The 20,199-nt window shown below is 42.9% G+C and overlaps 1 protein-coding gene across 1 annotated transcript in view; it reads right to left on the bottom strand.

Annotated features, from left to right (window-relative positions):
• TRPC3 (transient receptor potential cation channel subfamily C member 3) overlaps positions 1-20,199 on the bottom strand; it is a 678,274-nt gene that overhangs the window by 35,337 nt on the left and 622,738 nt on the right. The window contains exon 10 of the mRNA XM_086962211.1: positions 5,362-5,445. Within this exon, the coding sequence (XP_086818337.1) occupies positions 5,362-5,445 (84 nt within the window). The remainder of the gene's footprint in view (positions 1-5,361; positions 5,446-20,199) is intronic.

Genomic DNA, 20,199 nt, shown 5'->3' with positions numbered 1-20,199 from the left:
TGCTTTTTATATGTGCTTACATGTTTGTCCTATGTTGTGTTTGTCTGTCTGTGTATCACTTAATCATCTTTTTATTCTTTCAGAAACTTAAAGTTGGACTACATGAAGAATGGTAGATATTTTATGTGCTGCTTTATTTGTTTGCTTTTGCTAGATGTCTTTTATTAGTGGGTAAATTAATAATTAGCAATGGTCGGGTGGTACAGAAGGGTTTGCTTTACCTGAATTAATCACTCCTTTTGTGTTTGTTTAAATACTAGCCCGAGAGTGGTCTGAGGCCTAGCCTCTGGTTCTGAAGAAAAGTTGGTCGGCCTGTACGTGAGCAGAGTTGGAGCCAAGTGCAGTCATCTTGGAAATTTTCCATGGAAAATTATGTTTTGTGGTTCACCTTTGAAAAGACTGTGGCTCTGACAAAAGAAGACTTATTCATGAACTGCTCTGGATGTTCTTTTTACAAGGCCGAGGAAGTGACAGGGTTGATTTTGCCGAGCTTTGGTGGAAGTCAGAAAAGCAACTTTTTAAAATGTTGCAAAGACGCTCGGAAGTCATGTCACTCTATGTCAATGAACAATGGTATGGTGACGCTCATACCCTGGAAGAGGTGGTTTTGGTGGTCTGACAGCCATCAACCAATCAGAGTGCTGAACTTTTTGAAAGAAATACATTTAGTTAAATTAGTGAGCAAAAATTATATAAAAATTGGGCCTCTTGAAGGGAACGGGGCTGACTGTTTCCTGAGGGCTAAGTGCTGTCCGATTTCCTATGGATCGTAAGCATTCAACTGTTTATTAAATTTTGTTTCCCTTTCAGGTCAGATCTAACTTAGGGAATAGGGTTTATATTTTCTTTAAATTTGTTATTTTATGCAATGCTGAATTGACAGTTATCTTTGAGCCAATGATTAATGATTTAATTTGAATTAATAAAAAAAAATGTTTGATATTAATAAAGAGCTAATAAAGTTTATGCAATAATAAAGTTCCAAAATCTAAGTTTTCCTGAATATGTTTGAATAAACTTTTAAAAATGACAAGCTGGTCTTGTTTATTGTAGTTAGTTTTAACAACATATCAGATCCATTCGCCTCATGATTCGGCTGCTCTGTTATTTCTATGGGCCTGGTATTTGATTGGTAAGTTTGGTGGTAGATAGTGACATCATTTATGCAGAATTTTAGTAGGAGCGCTGGATCACAGAGTATCCTTGAAACTCTCAGAAGAGCTATGTCCTAAGCGCCTATCCTTACTGGTTGGGACCGGGGAAATCTTGTTGCCGTGCATATGCTCCAGATGTGGACAGTGAGGCAGTTCTGGGGCTGACGATTCAAGAGGCAGCATCACTATGTACCTTTCTACGCCTGCTATCACCTGTGAATGAAAAGGTCTGGCGTTGCTTTAGACCCTAAGGAATCTTCTGCCTTTTCGTTATAGAACAAGCTTCATTGTCATCCAGACCAACACTTTCCCCAGCACTCTCATGCCCTGATTAAAAGCCAATATTAAATTCTGATCTCTGCAAATCAGTTAGCAGAGGGATTGGAATTACAAGCTCTGTGATAATTATCACACCCTCATCACAATGTTTACTTTATACATCACACCTGCTGAAATTTATCAGACGAAAAGGCCTGGAAAAATTGCGAAACATGCAGAATTTAGTTTGTTAAACACAAATTCAACAAGTTATGCCTCATTTCCAAATTGTAAATTCAAATAGGAACTATTTATCAAGCCCATTAAGTATCTAATCTGGGGATTAAGGCATTTGCCAGATGTGGTAAATATTCCATACAATTTTGTGCAACTTGTAATCAGGGCCTCAGAACTACTCATGTGCTTCACGAGGCTCTCCACCTATGTCCTGTTCCCTTTACGATGCATGAATGTTCTGGAATCCCTGTGAATGCCTGAGGATAGAGAAAGCTGTCCAGGCTCAGATGACTCATAGTAGTCCAAAGTGTGAGGATGAAGGAGCTCTCACATTGAGTGAATCTGATATATTTTTGTGGTTTGTGCACGAGAGGAACTCAAAATAATATGATACGTTAGTTAGGTACAGAGTGTTGACTCTAGTTCAGTGCATGAGCTAAGGGCCCACCTGGTAATACTGATGGTTTTTATTTCTGGGACTGACTGCGAAGATGGGGTTTGATGCTCAACCCTATTTTTGAGCATCCATCTTCTACCACAGCGCCTCTAATGGCTACGAGAGGTTTCCTCAAGAACGTTTCATAAAAAAAATAGGACAAGGTTACCCTCATCTAAGATACTTGCTTATTTATTTCACAAAGGCAAGTGTCTGTACATAAAATGCAGAGGGGGGGTGATATTATGAATGTAACTTAGATCTTCCATGAACTGACACTGTAACAATACAACGCCGTGGTTCTTCTGTGTAGATATATATATATATGCCCCGCTGCACAAGAAAGCGGACCTGCGTGCCTGCAGTCTTTGGCATGCACAGGAGTTGAACATGCCGAATTCTGTGGGGATAAAGAAGTCAGCAGAGATTGTGGCGTTTCCCTGCCACAGGACCCACTACGGTTTTTACTTTGTAAACAAAGCCCCGGTTTGCATCCACTATGGGAATTGAAGGACACAGCTGCCGGGTCCTAGTTGATACAGCCAGTGAACAAGGGCATGGAGCCCGAAACATGTTTGGCAATTCTCTTGTGGTGGGGATTTACGTTCTGTTCTTGCTGCCCACATTAAAGGAGGTGTTCATGCTCAACTGTGTTGGCGTTTCCATGCAGAGTGCTACAGGGTGAAACCTGTTTTTTTTGTGACTTAATTTGCGGCGTGCTCCACTGCGGAGATGCCCCACCGCACAAGAAAGCGGACCTGCGTGCCTGCAGTCTTTGGGATGCACAGGAGTTGAACATGCCGAATTCTGTGGGGATAAAGAAGTCAGCAGAGATTGTGGCGTTTCCCTGCCACAGGACCCACTACGGTTTTTACTTTGTAAACAAAGCCCCGGTTTGCATCCACTATGGGAATTGAAGGACTACATACCCCAGAATGCCATCAGGCTAAGGAAGTCCCATTTTGGGCGAGGTTAGTTGCTTAATAGTCCTCACAGCTGCCGGGTCCGAGTTGATACAGCCAGTGAACAAGGGCATGGAGCCCGAAACATGTTTGGCAATTCTCTTGTGGTGGGGATTTACGTTCTGTTTCTGCTGCCCACATTAAAGGAGGTGTTCATGCTCAACTGTGTTGGCGTTTCCATGCAGAGTGCTACACGGTGAAACCTGTTTTTTTTGTGACTTAATTTGCTGCGTGCTCCGCCGCGGAGATGCCCCGTCGCACAAGAAAGCGGACCTGAATGCCTGCAGTCTTTGGCACGCACAGGAGTTGAACATGCCAAATTCTGTGGGGATAAAGAAGTCAGCAGAGATTGTGGCGTTTCCCTGCCACAGGTCCCACTACGGTTTTTACTTTTTTGCATCCACTATGGACATTGAAGGACTACATACCCCAGAATGCCATCAGGCTAAGGAAGTCCCATTTTGGGCGGGGTTAGTTGCTTAATAGTCCTCACAGCTGCCGGGTCCGAGTTGATACAGCCAGTGAACAAGGGCATGGATCCCAAAACATGTTTGGCAATTCTCTTGTGGTGGGGATTTACGTTCTGTTCCTGCTGCCCACATTAAAGGAGGTGTTCATGATAAACTGTGTTGGCGTTTCCATGCAGAGTGCTACAGGGTGAAACCTGTTTTTTTGTGATATAAATATATATATATATATATATATATATATATATATATATATATATATATATATATATATATATATATATATATATATATATATATATATATATATATATATATATATATATATATATATATATATATATATATATATATATATATATATATATATACATAGCTGACCCATTTGTACAACGTGGTTTCTGAGTAGTACAAAGGTTTATATTTGGATATAACTGTGGAATGAACAGGCTTCGTCGTGACTGACCACTCAATAGCTCACACAGAGAAAATTTTGAAATTTTAAAATATTTTGCATTTATCCTGTTTTTTTGGTTTCAAGGAAAAATATATGAATTCAATATTTGCAGGGAAAGGGGAAATCAGCAAAAGGAGGAGCCGTTGTAAAGTTTGTGTGGACCAAATAAGTAATATATATTGAAGTGTCTATACGAGTCATGTAAATGGAATTGTAAGCTCTGTTAAATAGGTGTGAATAAACAAGCAGTGATTAAAGTATTTTTTAGATTCAGTGTTTATATTTCTGTAGCGATTATTGTGCTGTTAATGTTCATTCCACACAAACTGCCCAAATCGTGATTTATTGAAATGTTTGTCCAATGAGCAGCCTCGTCTTTCTTAGAGGAATGTTAAAGTTAAAGAAGATGGGGCGAGTAGTACTAAGATACTGGTTGCAAAAAGTCGTCGCAAATTGCACTGCGACTTTTTGCAACCAGTATCTCATTCTGAAATGAAATATGAAATACCAGAATTTGTAAAGTGAACAGCTACTTCCGGAGAGGTGTTCAGGCGCTGGTGGCCGGCTGCAAACTAACTTATGTATTATTAAGTCGATTTGCAAAATGACCATTCGTAGGGGTTCACAAATATTAATTAGACAGGTCGCAATTTGTGAACTCTGCATTTGGTTACAAACACAGGGATGGTGGCTTGCAAGGGGCAGCTGACTACATTTGCAAATTGAAACCTTTTATTTCAGCGCAGCCCAGTTTTCTTTAAAGGAACCTGTGCTATCTTAAAGACCAAAACAAGTTTTCCAGTTGGAAAATCCTCTGGACATTTACTTACTGAGGCTGCTAGCACTATTTCCCAAAGGGGAAGGGGTTTATCACACACGTTGATAAGACTTCCCTTGGGACACCCGTGGCACATTATCCAAAAGAAACTGCTTATTTGACCTAAGACCCACCAATGACTTGGTGAACCTGTATCCCGAGTTTACATGAGTTTCTCCCAATGTCAACTTTTGTCTGCCTCAATCCCTTGATTCAAATCAGACACACAATTAAGATTCAACTGTCATTTTTGGTATTTGAAAACCATCCACTATCAAATTAAACTAATTGTAAAAGCGGACCAGACTACGCTTAATTAACACCAGCTGCCAATCAGGAAACATACCGAGGCAGTGAAGCTTATTGTTCATGCTCGAGGAGTAATCCAAAGCCATTTCTCTGCTCGACATGCCCTCTCCGCCACCAGTCACTCAGCATTATATCCCAACGCTCGGTGAAACCCCCAATTCATTACAGCAGTGACAAGCTTCCATGGCTGACAAACTCATTATCACATTGTGGCAAGAACTGTGTCGCGCGTGCCGGCGCGTCGGCCGTGACGCAGAGCCTTACCTGATAGCGCGACGGCTGATTGAGAATGCTGTTAAAACTGTGCGACTCGAATACCCTGGAGTTCGACTGAGAGAAGAGGTTCAGCTGGAAAAGCAGAAAATCAAACACATTATTATATGTTGGTCAATCACTTCCACAAATAATTCAAACACATGTCCACACCTTCCATGGCCTGTCAGTTTCAGGTGGTAGCCTTGGAAACAATGGCAATTCTTATGTTTCCAGGACTTTTGCAAACAAGAGAGCATTTTCGGTCTGAGAGAGTGCTTCTGGCCCTATCTGACATGTGGAAACAATTTCAAAACATACCCGATTGTGGATGTGGAACCTCAGGTTGTGTGAGTAAAACACTTACGGGGTCATTACGATGGCGGACGTACTTCTGCCCGTCCGCCATCGTGCCGGTGCTTGGGCCCGTTTGCATGGATTGCGGCGGTCCCGCAAACAAGATTACAATTCATTTGCAACTGTGGCGGTCGCTTCGTGTATCTCTGACATTGTGACTGGTGCTACTGGCTGCAGCACCCGCCGCAATGTCGGAAATACTGTGTGTGCATTTTCCCTGTACTACGTGGCAGGCACCACGTGGTGCCTGCCCCCTGGTGCAGGGAAATGTAGAGGGGTACCCCTCAGTGCATACCCACCTTCCCCAACACAAGGGGGGCCCGCTAAGGGCCCCCAAATGCAATCCCCGCCAGCCTGTGAATGGAGGTTTCACTGCCATACACCGGCTGGTGGGGAGGCAGACTTGGAATATGGCGGAGGGTACCTCCTAGGTACCGCCACCATAATGTTGATGCGTGGTGGGTCCGCCAGGCAATCGTAACTATTGCCTGTGGCAGAACCGTAGTGGACAGACTTTGCGTCCGCACAGCAGGATATGTTGTTAGGAAAGACTGTTCCTCCTTTAGTGGGCTGTCACTCACACCTGCACAAACACATTCCCCACTAGCGTCACATGTCAGGGGATCAGACCAACAAAAGGGAGTTGCCCATTTGGGCCCTCAGTCAAATTCAAACTGCAGCCTGGTGTTCGTGTCCTTCTTGGTCCCTGTGCCACAAGAAGACATATCCCAGCTGCAGCATTCCCTGCTAAGGTAGAGCCTCTGTGAACTGAGGAGCTTACCTACTAGTTTTGACACAGGGCAGCGCAGAAAGTCACTTTGCTGCGCTGCCCTGTTTCAAAAGCAAAGGGCAGGAATGCGCTGTATCTATGAGATACGGTGCATTCCTGGCGCACAATTTGCAGCCTTGCACCAAAGCATGCACCTTTGCACCATGGTGCAAGGGTGTCTGTGTTGTAGGAATGATTGTACATGTGCAGGAACGGACGCCTTCCTGTACACAAAAAAATAAATGGAAGCGTTTCCTCCTTCTATGTGTGCATACACATACACATAGAATGAGGAAAACAAATAAGGAGACATTTTTTTCTTTCTCTTCGTTACACCTCCCCCCCTGGGGAGACGTAGGCTTTGACGCATTCGCAGGTTTACATGTCCTTGTAATCTGGGAATGAGTCAAAATCCATGGGTGGTGCGTGAGAACACCCACTGCAACGCCCATGGAACGCCTCTTTGACACAGAGTAAGTCAACGCAGTGACTTGTGCTGCTTTGCCTTACTCCATATCTACAAGGTCATGTAAAGCCGCGCAAAGTGGCTGTGCGTGGCCTCATAGCTATGGGTCTGCACTTCGCGCCGCCCGTGTGTCAAAAAAAGTGACTCAGCGGTGGCGCAATGAGCTCGTAAATAAGCCCCTTAGTCCCGCCAATACTGCTCACTGCAGGCTCCATGCCCTCTGCCCAGTTGCTCTGCTGGGCTCCGCCTCAAAAAATCAGCAGAAAGGGCTCAGATTTACTAAAAGACTTATTTATTTGAGTCTAGGGGGTGCTGCATTACAGTTTAAGGAACCTTACCTGTAGGCAAAAGGAGAAATCAAAAGACCTGCAAGTGCGTCCATGGGGTTATTTACAAAGGGTCTGCGCTGCTGGATCATCACTTTTTTTCGACGCTCTGGTGGTGCAGGCCTCTCAATCATATCTATGAAGTGACGCAAAGACACCCTGCATGGCTTTGCATGGCCTCGTAGATATGGAGTAAAGCAAGTCAACACAATGCAGCACTTTGTGCTGCCTTGCCTTACTCTATCTCCATGGGCGTTGCAGTGGGTGTTCCCACGCAGCACCCATGGACTTTGACGCTGCCCCAGATTTACAAAATCATGTAAACCTGGGGCAGGACCAAAACCTTACGCCTCCCCATAGCAAGCGTAACGAGGACAAGTGTTTTAATTTCTCCTCGTTTTTTCCTCTTTCCATGTGTAGAACGAGGAAAACACCTCTATGGGTTGTTTTTGTGAAGGAAGGAGCCCCTTTCGGCAAAAAACAATTCCGCCAACAACACAGACGCCCTTGCACTATGGTGCAAGAGTGCCTGCTTTGGCGCTAGGCTGCAAACAGTGTGCTGGCTGAAAGAATGCACCTTATCTTGTAAATACGGTGCATTCCTCCCCTTTTGAATAGGCGTAGGGCAGATCAGCAAAAAGACTACAGCAATTCATTGTAAATGAGGCCCCCGTGTTTCTGTATTGCTTCACCCCTTTCTCAATTGGTATAACAAGGAGCTGAACAGCAGTGAATCTCTAAGAGTATTCTGAAGCGTTGTCTGGACAAGGTTTAAGATGAATAGAAATGTGTTAATTATTCTGGGTAGCATCAGTTTCTTTGTTATGCTGTGTGCGGCTGATCTTCTTTGCTATTATGAGATCATGTTCGTTATGAACATTTCTGCTCAGACCAAGATCTGGTTATAAAGCCTCATCCCTTTTCAATATTCAGAGCACATCCCCTGTGTGCAGACCAGAACACTAAGGCGGAAATTAATAGGTCTCCTGTACAAAGTTAGCATAAAGCAAACACTGACACGAAAGTCATTTTACTTCGCATTGTGGCCTCATTGATTGTGCTCATTTTCCTACACTCTGCAGTGTTTTTAAGTACTTATGCTTTGTCAGGGTATTATTTTCCTGACAAAGTCTTTTTTACTGCAAAACATCCCCAGTGCTTGTATTTACAAATAAGAAAATGCTGATTTCGAAATCTTTTCTTGGGTCTTTTGGACACTTGACTTAGCAGGGCTAAAACAAAGGCAAGCAATTAGACTTTACTGTAGGAGGTGGTTGCACTTACAAAATCAGACACAATACAACACAGCAAATAACAACCATTAAACTCAATGTCCAGTTATTACTCTAGCCTCACAGAAGCCTAGGACATTTATTTCCAAGATGATAAAAATAAAGGTAAAGGATTTGAAACTGGAAGAAAGAGGGAATGTGTTAGCCCTTTTTGTTGGGTTAAGACAAGGTCCGAAACATGTTTAAAGCATGTATGTGCAAAGCACTAGATGTACTAGACTACTGCACCTACTGCCAATATGAATGAATGAATGACTGCATGATTTTATTTGATAACGTGCACAATTCACCCAAACCGGGGTATCTCGGCGTCCCTCAGGTTAACTGGACTTCAAGAGTTTCAGGTGTACTAAATGGCTTGTCAAGAAAGTCTCAGTTAATGGGTCAACACTGATGGACCGATAACAGTTATTTGCGCACGATACAATAATGTCTGTTGGCGCTGGACTCAATCCAATGGTCAGCCATGCTAGACAATGTATAATACCAGCGGCAGCAGGCGCAGGTAAGCGCGGTGAGGCGGCAAGTCGACAGACGGCGGAATAGGTAAAATTCAATAAATAAATAAAACCTATTCTGTCATCTGTAGACTTTCCCCGCCCGCCCCACTCCACCACCCTTACCTGCACCAGCCGCAACTGAATAGCACCCTTGCTATGATATGTCTGGCTCTGTGGTATCTGGCACAGGGTGCTACTCTGGCCACTCAATGGACCCAAGCCCTTATGGCTGAGCTTCCTGCTTAAAAAAGCATAATTTTTTCACTCACTCAAAAAACCACCACCCAAACAATGGGAGTTCCACTGATGTAGTCAATGAGATTATCAGTGGCAAGTTAAATGGCCATCCATGGATCAGGTATCTGGTTTACAGTTTAGTACACAGAGAGGTTAAGGACCCAACTGGTCTCAGGTTTCTTCATTGGGGCTGAACGGAATGGTGAGTCAGCACCCATTCTGAGGTCACTTGAAAATACCAATCTTACAGACCTTTGCCTTGTAAACGCCAGGGCAAAACCCACTGGACCACCAAGACTTCACCAAATAGTTCTGTTTTGGCACCCTCACTTGTCGTGGACAGATTCTGGTATTCCTATCCTCCTGTGTAGCTTTTTCCTTTTCAAGGGTGGGTATTCCAGTCTCTGGCATTGATCCTTGGTCAATACTATTGATCACAATCATGGTGTAAATTGGTAGCTTCATCATAGTCCCAGCTAATCCCTGTTGTATGGGTTTGGTATTTCCTTCTTCTGTGCTCTTACTGAAGTTTGCTTTGATTTTTCTCTACTGGACCCTGCAGAAGTATGTCTGTATCTGATTGTCATACACCCTTTTAAATTGACCTGGCACTTAAAAGTGTTTTCTGGAATTAGAAAAGTAGCAGTAGCAGTGATCAGCATCTGAAATTGAACTGGAGAAGATATCTGCTTTCCATTCATCCAAAAAGTTTGGTTGATGGTGGTTTTACTCATAAATGCTGATGGTAGTCTTTTTCTGCTAGTAGGTCAATATCCCACTCATCTTTCAAAGATTTGTTATCATGTGACTATGCTGTCACTATCTACAGCTGTTGCCAATTTTTTGTTAGATCTCATTTCAGATGACCCTCTTCTGGAACAGCTTTTATCACAACTATGATGCATGATAATTTGGGAGGATTTGCAAGTTTCGTATACGTGCAGATCTGCAATTATGGCAACCTTGAACCCAGCAGACACGCGATTGAACTGCCTATTACTAAAGTTCCTTGCAGCCCACTCCCAAGCGCTAAAACACACCACAGCACCCTGTCAACAAAAGGATAACACAACTGTGGTAGCTCGGGCAGAGAGCGCTCCGGAACATAAAAGAGGAAAAAATCAAGAACTTCAGAACTAAGCTAGACAGACTGCATTTTTATTACACTTCATTCGATTTTAAATAACAAACTCGGTTTTAGACGGAGAGTGTTATAGAATATATTAACAGAGATTGTACATATATGTTAAGAAATTTTAAACACATTAGTCGATTCCTTTAAAATGTATTGTTGTGGTTTTAATTAACTGAAACAATAAAAATCTTTCATTCAAAAGTTTCGTATAGCCTTTAGAGTTTAATTGCTCAGTTTATTTTGCAATAGGAGTTTTGTAAAATATAAAGCAACTGTGGGAGTGTGACCATGTTGTACATAGCTGCCCGGCCCATGATCATTAGATGAAGTTTCCTCCACCTCTTAACATCGTCTTGAAAATTAAAAAGGATACACTTAACATTATGTTCTAAGGTAGCAACTGAGTTAGTAGTAATATAAAGTCCTAGGTATGTAAACCCTTCCAGGGACAATCTCAGGCAACTTGGGTAGGTTTGGGGTTCCACCACCCCGCCACTGGGTATAGGGTAGATTTATTCCAATTAATCCTCTACCCCGCATGACTTCCATATTCCTCAAAGATTCGCAGAAGTTTGGGCAGTATCTCATCCGGGTCCGTAATGTACAACAAAATATCATCAGCGTACAGCGATATGCGTTCGGGCTCTAGATGTCGGGAGTCATCTATAAAACCGGATCTCATAAAGGGCCAATGAATGGTGTCGAACGCCTTCTTAGTGTCGAGCATGAGGAGCAGGTGGGGGCTATCTCGGCCCTGTACCGTATCCATCCAATTAGCCAGGTGTCTTAAGTTAAATTGGGTGGCAGGTTTAAGCATAAAACCTGATTGGTCTCTATAGATCAGGGGGGCAATAACTGTTAGAAGGCACATTGCAAGAATAGTGGCCAGGATCTTTGTTTCAATATTGAGCAGTGATATGGGCCAATAGGACCCACATTCCTCCGGTTATTATTAACATTTTCGGTTAACAAAACAGTGTCACCATATAATCAAATATTTGAGTTTCACCAGAGAGAAGTGATAGATCACATTCCTATTTGGTCATTTTTTTACTGTAATTCATTGCCTTCATGCAATGGCATGACAACAACAATGCAGGGTCTTGTATCAATAGGAATCCCCTTTTTCCTCCAGTTATAAATGTGGTATCTTTCACATTAAATAAACAAACTGGACATCATAAAGCCGGTAAGTGGGTTTTATTAACCTCAGCCACTAACGGACACTGGTCAACTGAACAAGCACAAGTAACAACGTTCTAATCAAGAATACAGAACATAGGTTCCATGACCTTAAAGGAATAGGCAATTAATATAGAAGAGCACACATTATCACATATCTTACTTCCTAACAAAACAGAAACCGAAGAAAGATGACAAAAGAATAAATGTACCATAAATAAGAACAATTTTCATGCAATAAAACTTTACAATAAAAATTAAACATAATCCTTCAAGTAGACAGGAGCCCTACGTGCTCTTTGACTCCTTTTATATGTTAACAACATGTTGGACCCATTACCAGAACTGTAGTTAGTGTGGTGAAATGTATTACTTGTACCGTTGTCATCCACACACACATCTGGATCAGATAATTTAGAATTGACCACTACCACACGACTCTTATTCCATATCCTCCCATCTTTCGTCTTAATTGCATTCCTAAAAACCTTTATGACAGGTCTGACATCAGTGTATTTAGACCAAGGCTTGCGTCCAACAGGTGTCTTAATTTTTACTAAGTCACCCACTTTGACCTCCTGATATTTTACACATTTTCTGTTATCAAAATATTCTTTTCGAGCAATTTGTTTGTCCAACTCTTTGTTTTCTCCATTCACCTATATCATTATCCACCAGACCTTTATTTCTTTTCATCCACCCTGGACACCACAAGGTATTAGGAACCCTCCCCTTGAATAATTCAAACGGAGACCTCCCAGTAGATGAATGAGGAACAACTCTATAAACATTAATCCTGTCCTGAAGAGTTGTCTTCCAGTTCAAACCAGAAGACCTTGCCAATTGTATTGACTCCTTAAAGGAATAGGCAAGTAATATAGAAAAGAGAGCACACAATATCACAATAATGTGCTGCAATAATGGTTTCACGGTTGTCATAATGTTTTCCACTTTTTAGGGAATCTTTTTCCCTGGTAGATATGCTTTTCAGCCAGCATGCACCAGCCAATGTGTTCCTTCTGGCTACTCAGTTCGGAAGGAATATTCGCTCCCCACTTTCTGGCAAGGTTTCTTCTTGCCATGATTCAGCATAAGTTGCTGACTATTTTGAAACACTTTGACAGGCTCTCATCCCCTTATACACTTAGCAGTAACAACTCAGCTTCTCCATTTACTTGTGAGCTGATAACTCAACCCTATCCAGAAGTGCTTCACAAGACAATAACATATATGTGAAGATGCCCCTTTAGTTGCATCCTCTTGTGCATCTACTGGTGTCAGTCTTCCCCATTCTAAGTACTCTTGCATAGTATGATTTATGTATGATCCACAGCTGTCTGTATGAGTCAGAACCCTGATCTGATTACCACTTTTCTTGGAGCTCTAAGGGCTTACTCCCAATCTTCATCCAGATTACCACTTTTCTTGGTGCTCTAAAGGATTACTCCCAATCGTCATCCAGTTCACCTACATGCTGCTTCCAATCAGTTTTCAACTTTTCCAAAGAGTTTGGGGAGCATTTAAAGAGGACTATATCTTCCAGTGAAAAGGACTCCTCTATCACCAGCCTCCAGTGATGTGACATGGTAGTGTGTGTCTGATCTGAATATATTGGTAGGTCCCAGTGTCAGCCAACTGGTATCCTCAATGGAGTGCATCTGGGGGACTGGTTCAATTCCTTTCCAGAGGTCACCTAGCTTATTAATTCCCATATGGTCACATTTTAGGAAGCACTTGAAATTTCCAACCGCTGCTAACATATCACGGTCTCAAAGCAGCGTTTGACTCGTCAGGACTCCCTCCCACCCTATGCATTTATTCACCTCTCTCCACACTTCAAGTACTGATCTGCAGGGCATCTCCTTAAGCGGGCTAGCTCTATAGAGGGCTGTGGCAAATGCCCTAGGTGCCATTGCATGTCAATTGATTCTAAACCCTGGATACTGCTGTGAAGAAAATGCCTATTCATTCACTACCACTAAATAATATTTTTGTATGTCTGGGAACATGCTACCCCTCCCCCAATGTAGCCCTCCCACGTCATTTTATTGAACATGATGTGCAGTGGCTTTTTTAATTAATTAATTGTGGGTTTGTAATGCGCTAGAATCGACTCCCGAAGGAGTATCTCTGCGCAGTAGACCGCTGGGGAACCCGTCCTGGCTTTCCCTGTGAGATGGTCCCTACTGGGTATCTCCAAGGTGAAACCAGGCATCCCCGGCGTATGTGGGGGGCCGTTGTGGAGATGAGGCAAGCTAATGCCCAGAGTTGCTGAGTGTGATTCCTGGTTAGAGTAGGCACCGAGGTGAGAATTATCGAGTCCGCTGACCCTGGTCCACGACCCTGCCGCATCGGGAATTGAACCCTGGTCCCAGGCCGTCCTCTGCTCCCGGGTCTGCCGCCTCTAACCAGTGAGCCACACCACTCCACTACTCACTCACTTTCTACTCTAAATGAGTAGCCTAACCTCCGTCACTCACCTCCCGAAGAACTCTGTGGGGCCCTGTTGAGAGTGTCTTTGAAGATGTAGAGAAACTAGAGTAGGGCCATCATCTTGAACATGGCTAATTTGTAATGAAATGTACAGGTTATGGCCTAAGGATTCCTCTGTGTCTTGGGTTATATATACTCCCAGATGCTTTAAGCCTTGCAGGGGCACAGTCAGTGAGCATTCGTAAAACTGTTGCAGAGACCGTTTAGTCAGAGGAAGAAGCAAGGATTTCCACAATTAATCCTGTATCTTGAATATTTGCCAATGAACGTGGAGATCTGTAGGTCTGTCTGGAGGTCCGTCAACTGTCATCTCGGGCTGCACAACATACAACAGAACATAGTCTGCGTAGAGTGAGATTCTCTAATCTCACGTGTTCTCCAATCGTAGTCCCTTCACTAAGGGTTTTACTGACATCCAACATACCAGGGGCTCTATAGCCAATGCAAAGATCATGAGGCACAGAGTGCCCCCCTCAAGCTGGAACAGGCTGGACTAGGTGCCATTCACCTTCACCCCAACGACCCCACCATTGCTTTCTGGTACAATAGTTTCACCCACTATCTATATCGTAGGCCAAATCCCATGCTTGCCAGACCTCAAACATATAGGACCATTCCAGAGAGTCAAAACTTTAGGTAGCATCAAGTGACAGAACTATTGTTGTCTCCAACGTCCAGCCTGATTGGTCAGGGTCAGGGTGTACAAGAGCAGAGACCACCTTTTTTATTGACTTACCAGTACCTTTACAAGGATCTCTGCATTGAGCAAAGATATGCACCTGTATGAGGTATAGCCGAAAGCTGCTTGCCCTCCTTGAGTATTGTCACTATTGTTGCAAGGTGCTGATTAATACAGAAGCAGGCCCTGTGCAATTGGCCTCGCTACACATTTGCAGAATATCTGGGGAACGCTTACTTTTCATGCCCTTATAAATTGCCACATGCAAACTGTTGGGACCTGGTGCCTTGCCTGATTGTAGATCTCTAATCGACTAAGTGACTTTGTCCACAGTTATGTCAGATTCTAGGCCTATTTTAGCTCCATCCCTTGGAGCTCTACTCACATCGGTGAGTAGTCAGAGATCCCTAAAGCATGAAATCTCGCCCCCAGAATCTAACTATGTGGTTATGTTGTGTAAAGAAGTAATCAATCTGTGAAATATTACTGTGTGCTTCGGAATAGGACTGCACATATATTAGGTGCTGTGCCTGCCAGATGTCAGTTAGTCCCATTGCATCAAGAAGTCTGCTAAGCGCCCAGTCACCTTATTTCCCCCATGGTAATCTTCTGTCTAGATCATGTAGCAGTAAGTTGAAGTCCTCATGCAATATTAGGATACCCTCTGGCATTTGTGGCTTCAGAGAGCCAATTAAATCTAGGGTTGAGGACTGTAATTTGGGAGATAGATACCTGGACCAAACTTTAGGGTTATTCCATTCCATTCCAGAACCCCGTCGAAGCTACATATCCGTCCTAAGTGTCAGTCCATGTCTGTTGTGGCATGAAGGGTATCGTCTTCCTGAGAAGTATCCTGACTCCCCTTGAGCCTGATGTAAAGCTGGTTTGGGCCATAGCTTTGTACCCGCCCCTCTCCAGAGTCTTACAACTATTTCCTTTGTGCGAGCGGCTCTTAAGTCATGACAACATCTGGCCCGTTCCTTTTGAGGTATTGGTAAATTATCCCCCTTTTGATTTTGCTGGCCAAGCCATTAAAGTCCCAGGACAGAATATCTTTATGAGCATGCCCAATGTCTTTTTGGTGATCTCTTTTGATACTCTGCCTGAGTTTGATCCTCTTCATCTCTCTCTCCCTCTTGGTGTGCTCCTATATGAAAGTTAATCTTTGATTTGAGATTTCTCTGGTGACAGAGTGCACAAAAGCATTTGCAATTATAAAACTCCATCCCAAAGCCCTCGTCCATGCTTCCCAGCGCTGCAGGTTTCAAACTACCTTCAACCCCAACTTGCTAAGTGCGACTTGACCCAAAAATAACATGCTAGCTTATGAGTAATTTCTTAATCTATTTGACCAAAACCTGCTGCCACTTCCTCCAATCTTCATTCACAGTTTGTACTTTCCAGAGCACCCAGGTCTCTTCTAAAGTCTTGTTTACCTTCAAACTGTTGATAAACCAGTCACCAAAGTCAAGTTTCTAATTTGTACGTGTTTCCTCCCGTTTCCCCCGACTCACACCAGCCGCTTGTCTCTAGGATCTTCCCCCTCCAAGTAAAGAGAGGACCTTCCAACTCTCGATTTCACTCAGTATGTATTAATCTGATGGTTGCCTGTCATGTTCTCTGAGATGTTTGCTCTGCTTGCAGACATTGCACATAAACTGCCAGGTGGAAGGTGCCCATCAGTTCCTTTTCGTGATCTCGGTGGTCCCCAACTGCCTTCACCTCTGTATGCCTGGGAGTGATGTTTCCCCTGCTTAGTCTGGTAGTTCCTTGCCTCCTCCAAGTGGGTCTCCATCCTTCTTTCCATTCCCAATCTTTTTTGGTGTTATATAAATTCAAGTTTTGCCTTCTGAAATGCACAGCCTCACAGGGAATAGCATCATATATTATATTTCTTTTTTCCACAATGCCCTCTTGACCTTTCAAAGCTACACCTCAGTCGCTGGACTTTAAGAGTAAAATTTGGGAAAATCATGATATCCACATTTTCATACTGAAACTAATCTTGCTGTTTTTCTAGCTACAATATGGTGTTGCAATCTTGATGACTGAAAATGCGGATGAGTGAGGCTCCCTGCCTTTAGGGCAGAATCAGGCTCTAAGGGCTGTTCTAGGAAGAAAACTTTTGAGAGCCCTTTGGTTTGAGGGTGCTGAGGATAAAGTCTTCAAAGAACAGTGCAATACTGAAGTCCTCACCTCAATCCAGCACTCCAACGATTCTAATGTTGTTCCTCCTGGATCTTCACTCATAGTCTTTGAGCCTCACCTGTGCTACTGCATTGTCCTTTTAGGGTCGGTCTACTACTTCTTACAATGGCTTAGTGTCAGCTCGCACTGAGGTCAATGTCTGTGATGTGCATGACCCTGTCACAAATTTTCCTGAGAAGATTGGGCCCGATTCACAGAATGAACTTACTACTTTTGGCATTCACAGAATGCACTTACTACTTTTGGTATTCACAGAATGAACTTACTCATTTCGGTATTCACAGAAGTTAGGACTACTAACTTTAGGACTCCTAAATGCCTTCTGTGAATACCGAAAGTCTTAAAATTAGGATTTTTCTCTATTTAGTAGTAGTAAAGTTAGGACTACTAACTTTAGGACGCCTAAATGCCTTCTGTGAATACCAAAAGTCTTAAAATTAGGATTTTTCTCTATTTAGTAGTAGTAAAGATAGGACTCCTAACTTTAGGATGCCTAAATGCCTTCTGTGAATACCGAAAGTCTTAAAATTAGGATTTTTCTCTATTTAGTAGTAGTAAAGTTAGGACTACTAACTTTAGGACGCCTAAATGCCTTCTGTGAATACCGAAAGTCTTAAAATTACGATTTTTCTCAATTTAGTAGTAGTAAAGTTAGGACTACTAACTTTAGGATGCCTAAATGCCTTTTGTGAATAACGAAAGTCTTAAAATTACGATTTTTCTCAATTTAGTAGTAGTAAAGTTAGTAGTCCTAACTTTACTACTACTAAATAGAGAAAAATCCTAATTTTAAGACTTTCGGTATTCACAGAAGGCATTTAGGCATCCTAAAGTTAGGAGTCCTAACTTTACTACTACTAAATTGAGAAAAATCCCAATTTTAAGACTTTCGGTATTCACAGAAGGCATTTAGGAGTCCTAAAGTTAGTAGTCCTAACTTCTGTGAATACCGAAATGAGTAAGTTCATTCTGCGAATACCAAAAGTAGTAAGTGCATTCTGTGAATGCCAAAAGTAGTAAGTTCATTCTGTGAATCGGGCCCATTGACTTTAATAGTGACAGAGTCTATTTTAGTTTCCAGTGTAAGCTTGACCTCTCGTATCACCAGCATGATATCATTCAAGGCTGGTTCAGATTATTCCTAATACCGCTATGATGTTGTCTGTTGCCTTCGGGACAGCTCCGCCCTTGCTGCTTCACTGCCTCCCTGACTTCTGAACTTTTTACTTGTTATTGTGTTATTGTGCTCAACCTTGCTTAGCTCATTTTGGTTTCATTTTGTTCCACTTGTTTAGTTTTGTACTGCCTTTGTTTTCATTTCTGTTTGATTTTCCGCCTGCTTGCTTTGACACCATTTTCCCCGCCACACCACCCTCCCAGTTCCTGCACTCGACTGCCCCGCCCACCGCCTCCCAACACCAGTCCCTTCTCCCAAGACATACCTAATAAAGGCCACAGTGCGGTCGTGCTGCCTGCATGCCAAATGCAGGCCTGTCTGCGCAAGTCCACACCTGGACCCTGCCCAGCACCAGGAACCCTGCCTCTCCCACTACTCACAGATATTCCGCCGTCGAGCTCTGAGTCCTGGACTCCAGGCTCTCCAACAACAACTACTGCTGCACCTCTCCACAATCAACAGTAGGACCTTTTTCTCACCAGCACTGCCTTTTCTCCTGCAACACCGGAGAACCCCCACGCATGACGACCACAACCATGCCGACCATGCCTGTGTCAGAACAACTATTCCACCTCCTGCTCACCGCCCAATCACTCGGTAAGCACGCCACCAAGATATGGGACCCCATCACCTCCCTCACACCCGACGTCATCTTCCTCACTGAGACCTGGCTCAACACTGCATCTGCAATAGCATGAAAATGGTGACCCCCTCTAAATTTACTTAGGGCCAGGGGAAAATATAAAGCAACAGCTTTCTGGGCGGACAGGTACAAATAACTTTGTCGTGATACTTGGCAATTTTGAAAAAGTGTGGTCTTATATACAAAAATCTCTCCTGAATATGGCCAACAAAATAAAGTAAACTATGACAATAGAAATACACGCAGTGACTAGGAAAATACAGAATATAAGAAATTCCCGCTGATGACAAAGGTTGTATATGATTTGGAAGAGTGAAGCCGCCCAGAAAATAGTTTGAATAAAGATTACTGCTACAAAGATTCCTATATGGGGAGCCAAAAGTAACAGGAGTATCCTCTTGGATATCAGCAGGCTCCGTGATTTATAGTCTCATTACTTGGAGGATACCCTGTATCCACCCGATAAGCAGAAAGTGACTCTGTTGAGGTCCTGAGGAAGGTGGTACAAACCCACCGAAACGCGCGTCGACCTGGCGTGGAATCCCACATTTCGTTCTGTGGTTGTTACTCAGTCAGATTTTTTCTCTGTTAAACCTTATATACAGAAAGAGTGTTTGGGTGACAAATGAATTGTATGCGAGTGTATGTATGAATAGTTGGTGTGTGTGATTTAAGTGGTGGTGTCAGGGTGGATTTTATAATTCTTGTGTATACAAATTCGTAAAAAAGTGCTTAGATGATGAATTATGTTTTTATGTGTCAAAATTGTTTAAGAAAAGTATAATGAATTTGTAAGAAAGAAATGTTATAAAAAAAGCACCTAAAAAAGTTTTTGATATATATATATTTTAAATAAAAAAGAAATAAAATTTGGTAAATATAAATCCAAAAAAAACGTGTTATTGGCATATCTTGAAGGACATGTAATATTGATGTGAACCAGGTCATAATGTACAAAATATGTGAGCCACAAGGGAAATCTCTTTTTGATGTGTCAACAACGCATCTGCACCCGCAATCTCCTCAGCAACATCCGATGGCTACAAGTTAGCACTTGAGACCGCCTCAACAAACATGGAGGTGGAATTGCCATCATCCACAAAGAAACCATCCACTGCACCTCCACCACAGACAACACCACCCATATCATGGAACACCTCAACTCCAAACCAATGGCAAAACGACCATCAGAGGCACTCTCACTTACAAACCTCCAGGATCTTGCCCAAACTTCTGTGTCACCGTCCTCAAATTCATCGTCCCGCTCTCCATTAACTCCAAAACTCCAATGACTACATCTTCGTCGGAGACCTCAATTTTCACCTCGACGACCTTAACGACACCAACACCGGAAACCTCCATGAAAGGATGAGCAGCATTGGTCTC

The sequence above is a fragment of the Lissotriton vulgaris genome, chromosome 3_1 (genome assembly GCF_964263255.1).
Source record: "Lissotriton vulgaris chromosome 3_1, aLisVul1.2, whole genome shotgun sequence".
Lineage (NCBI taxonomy): Eukaryota > Metazoa > Chordata > Amphibia > Caudata > Salamandridae > Lissotriton > Lissotriton vulgaris.
This window is presented reverse-complemented; position numbering and strand designations above follow the sequence as displayed.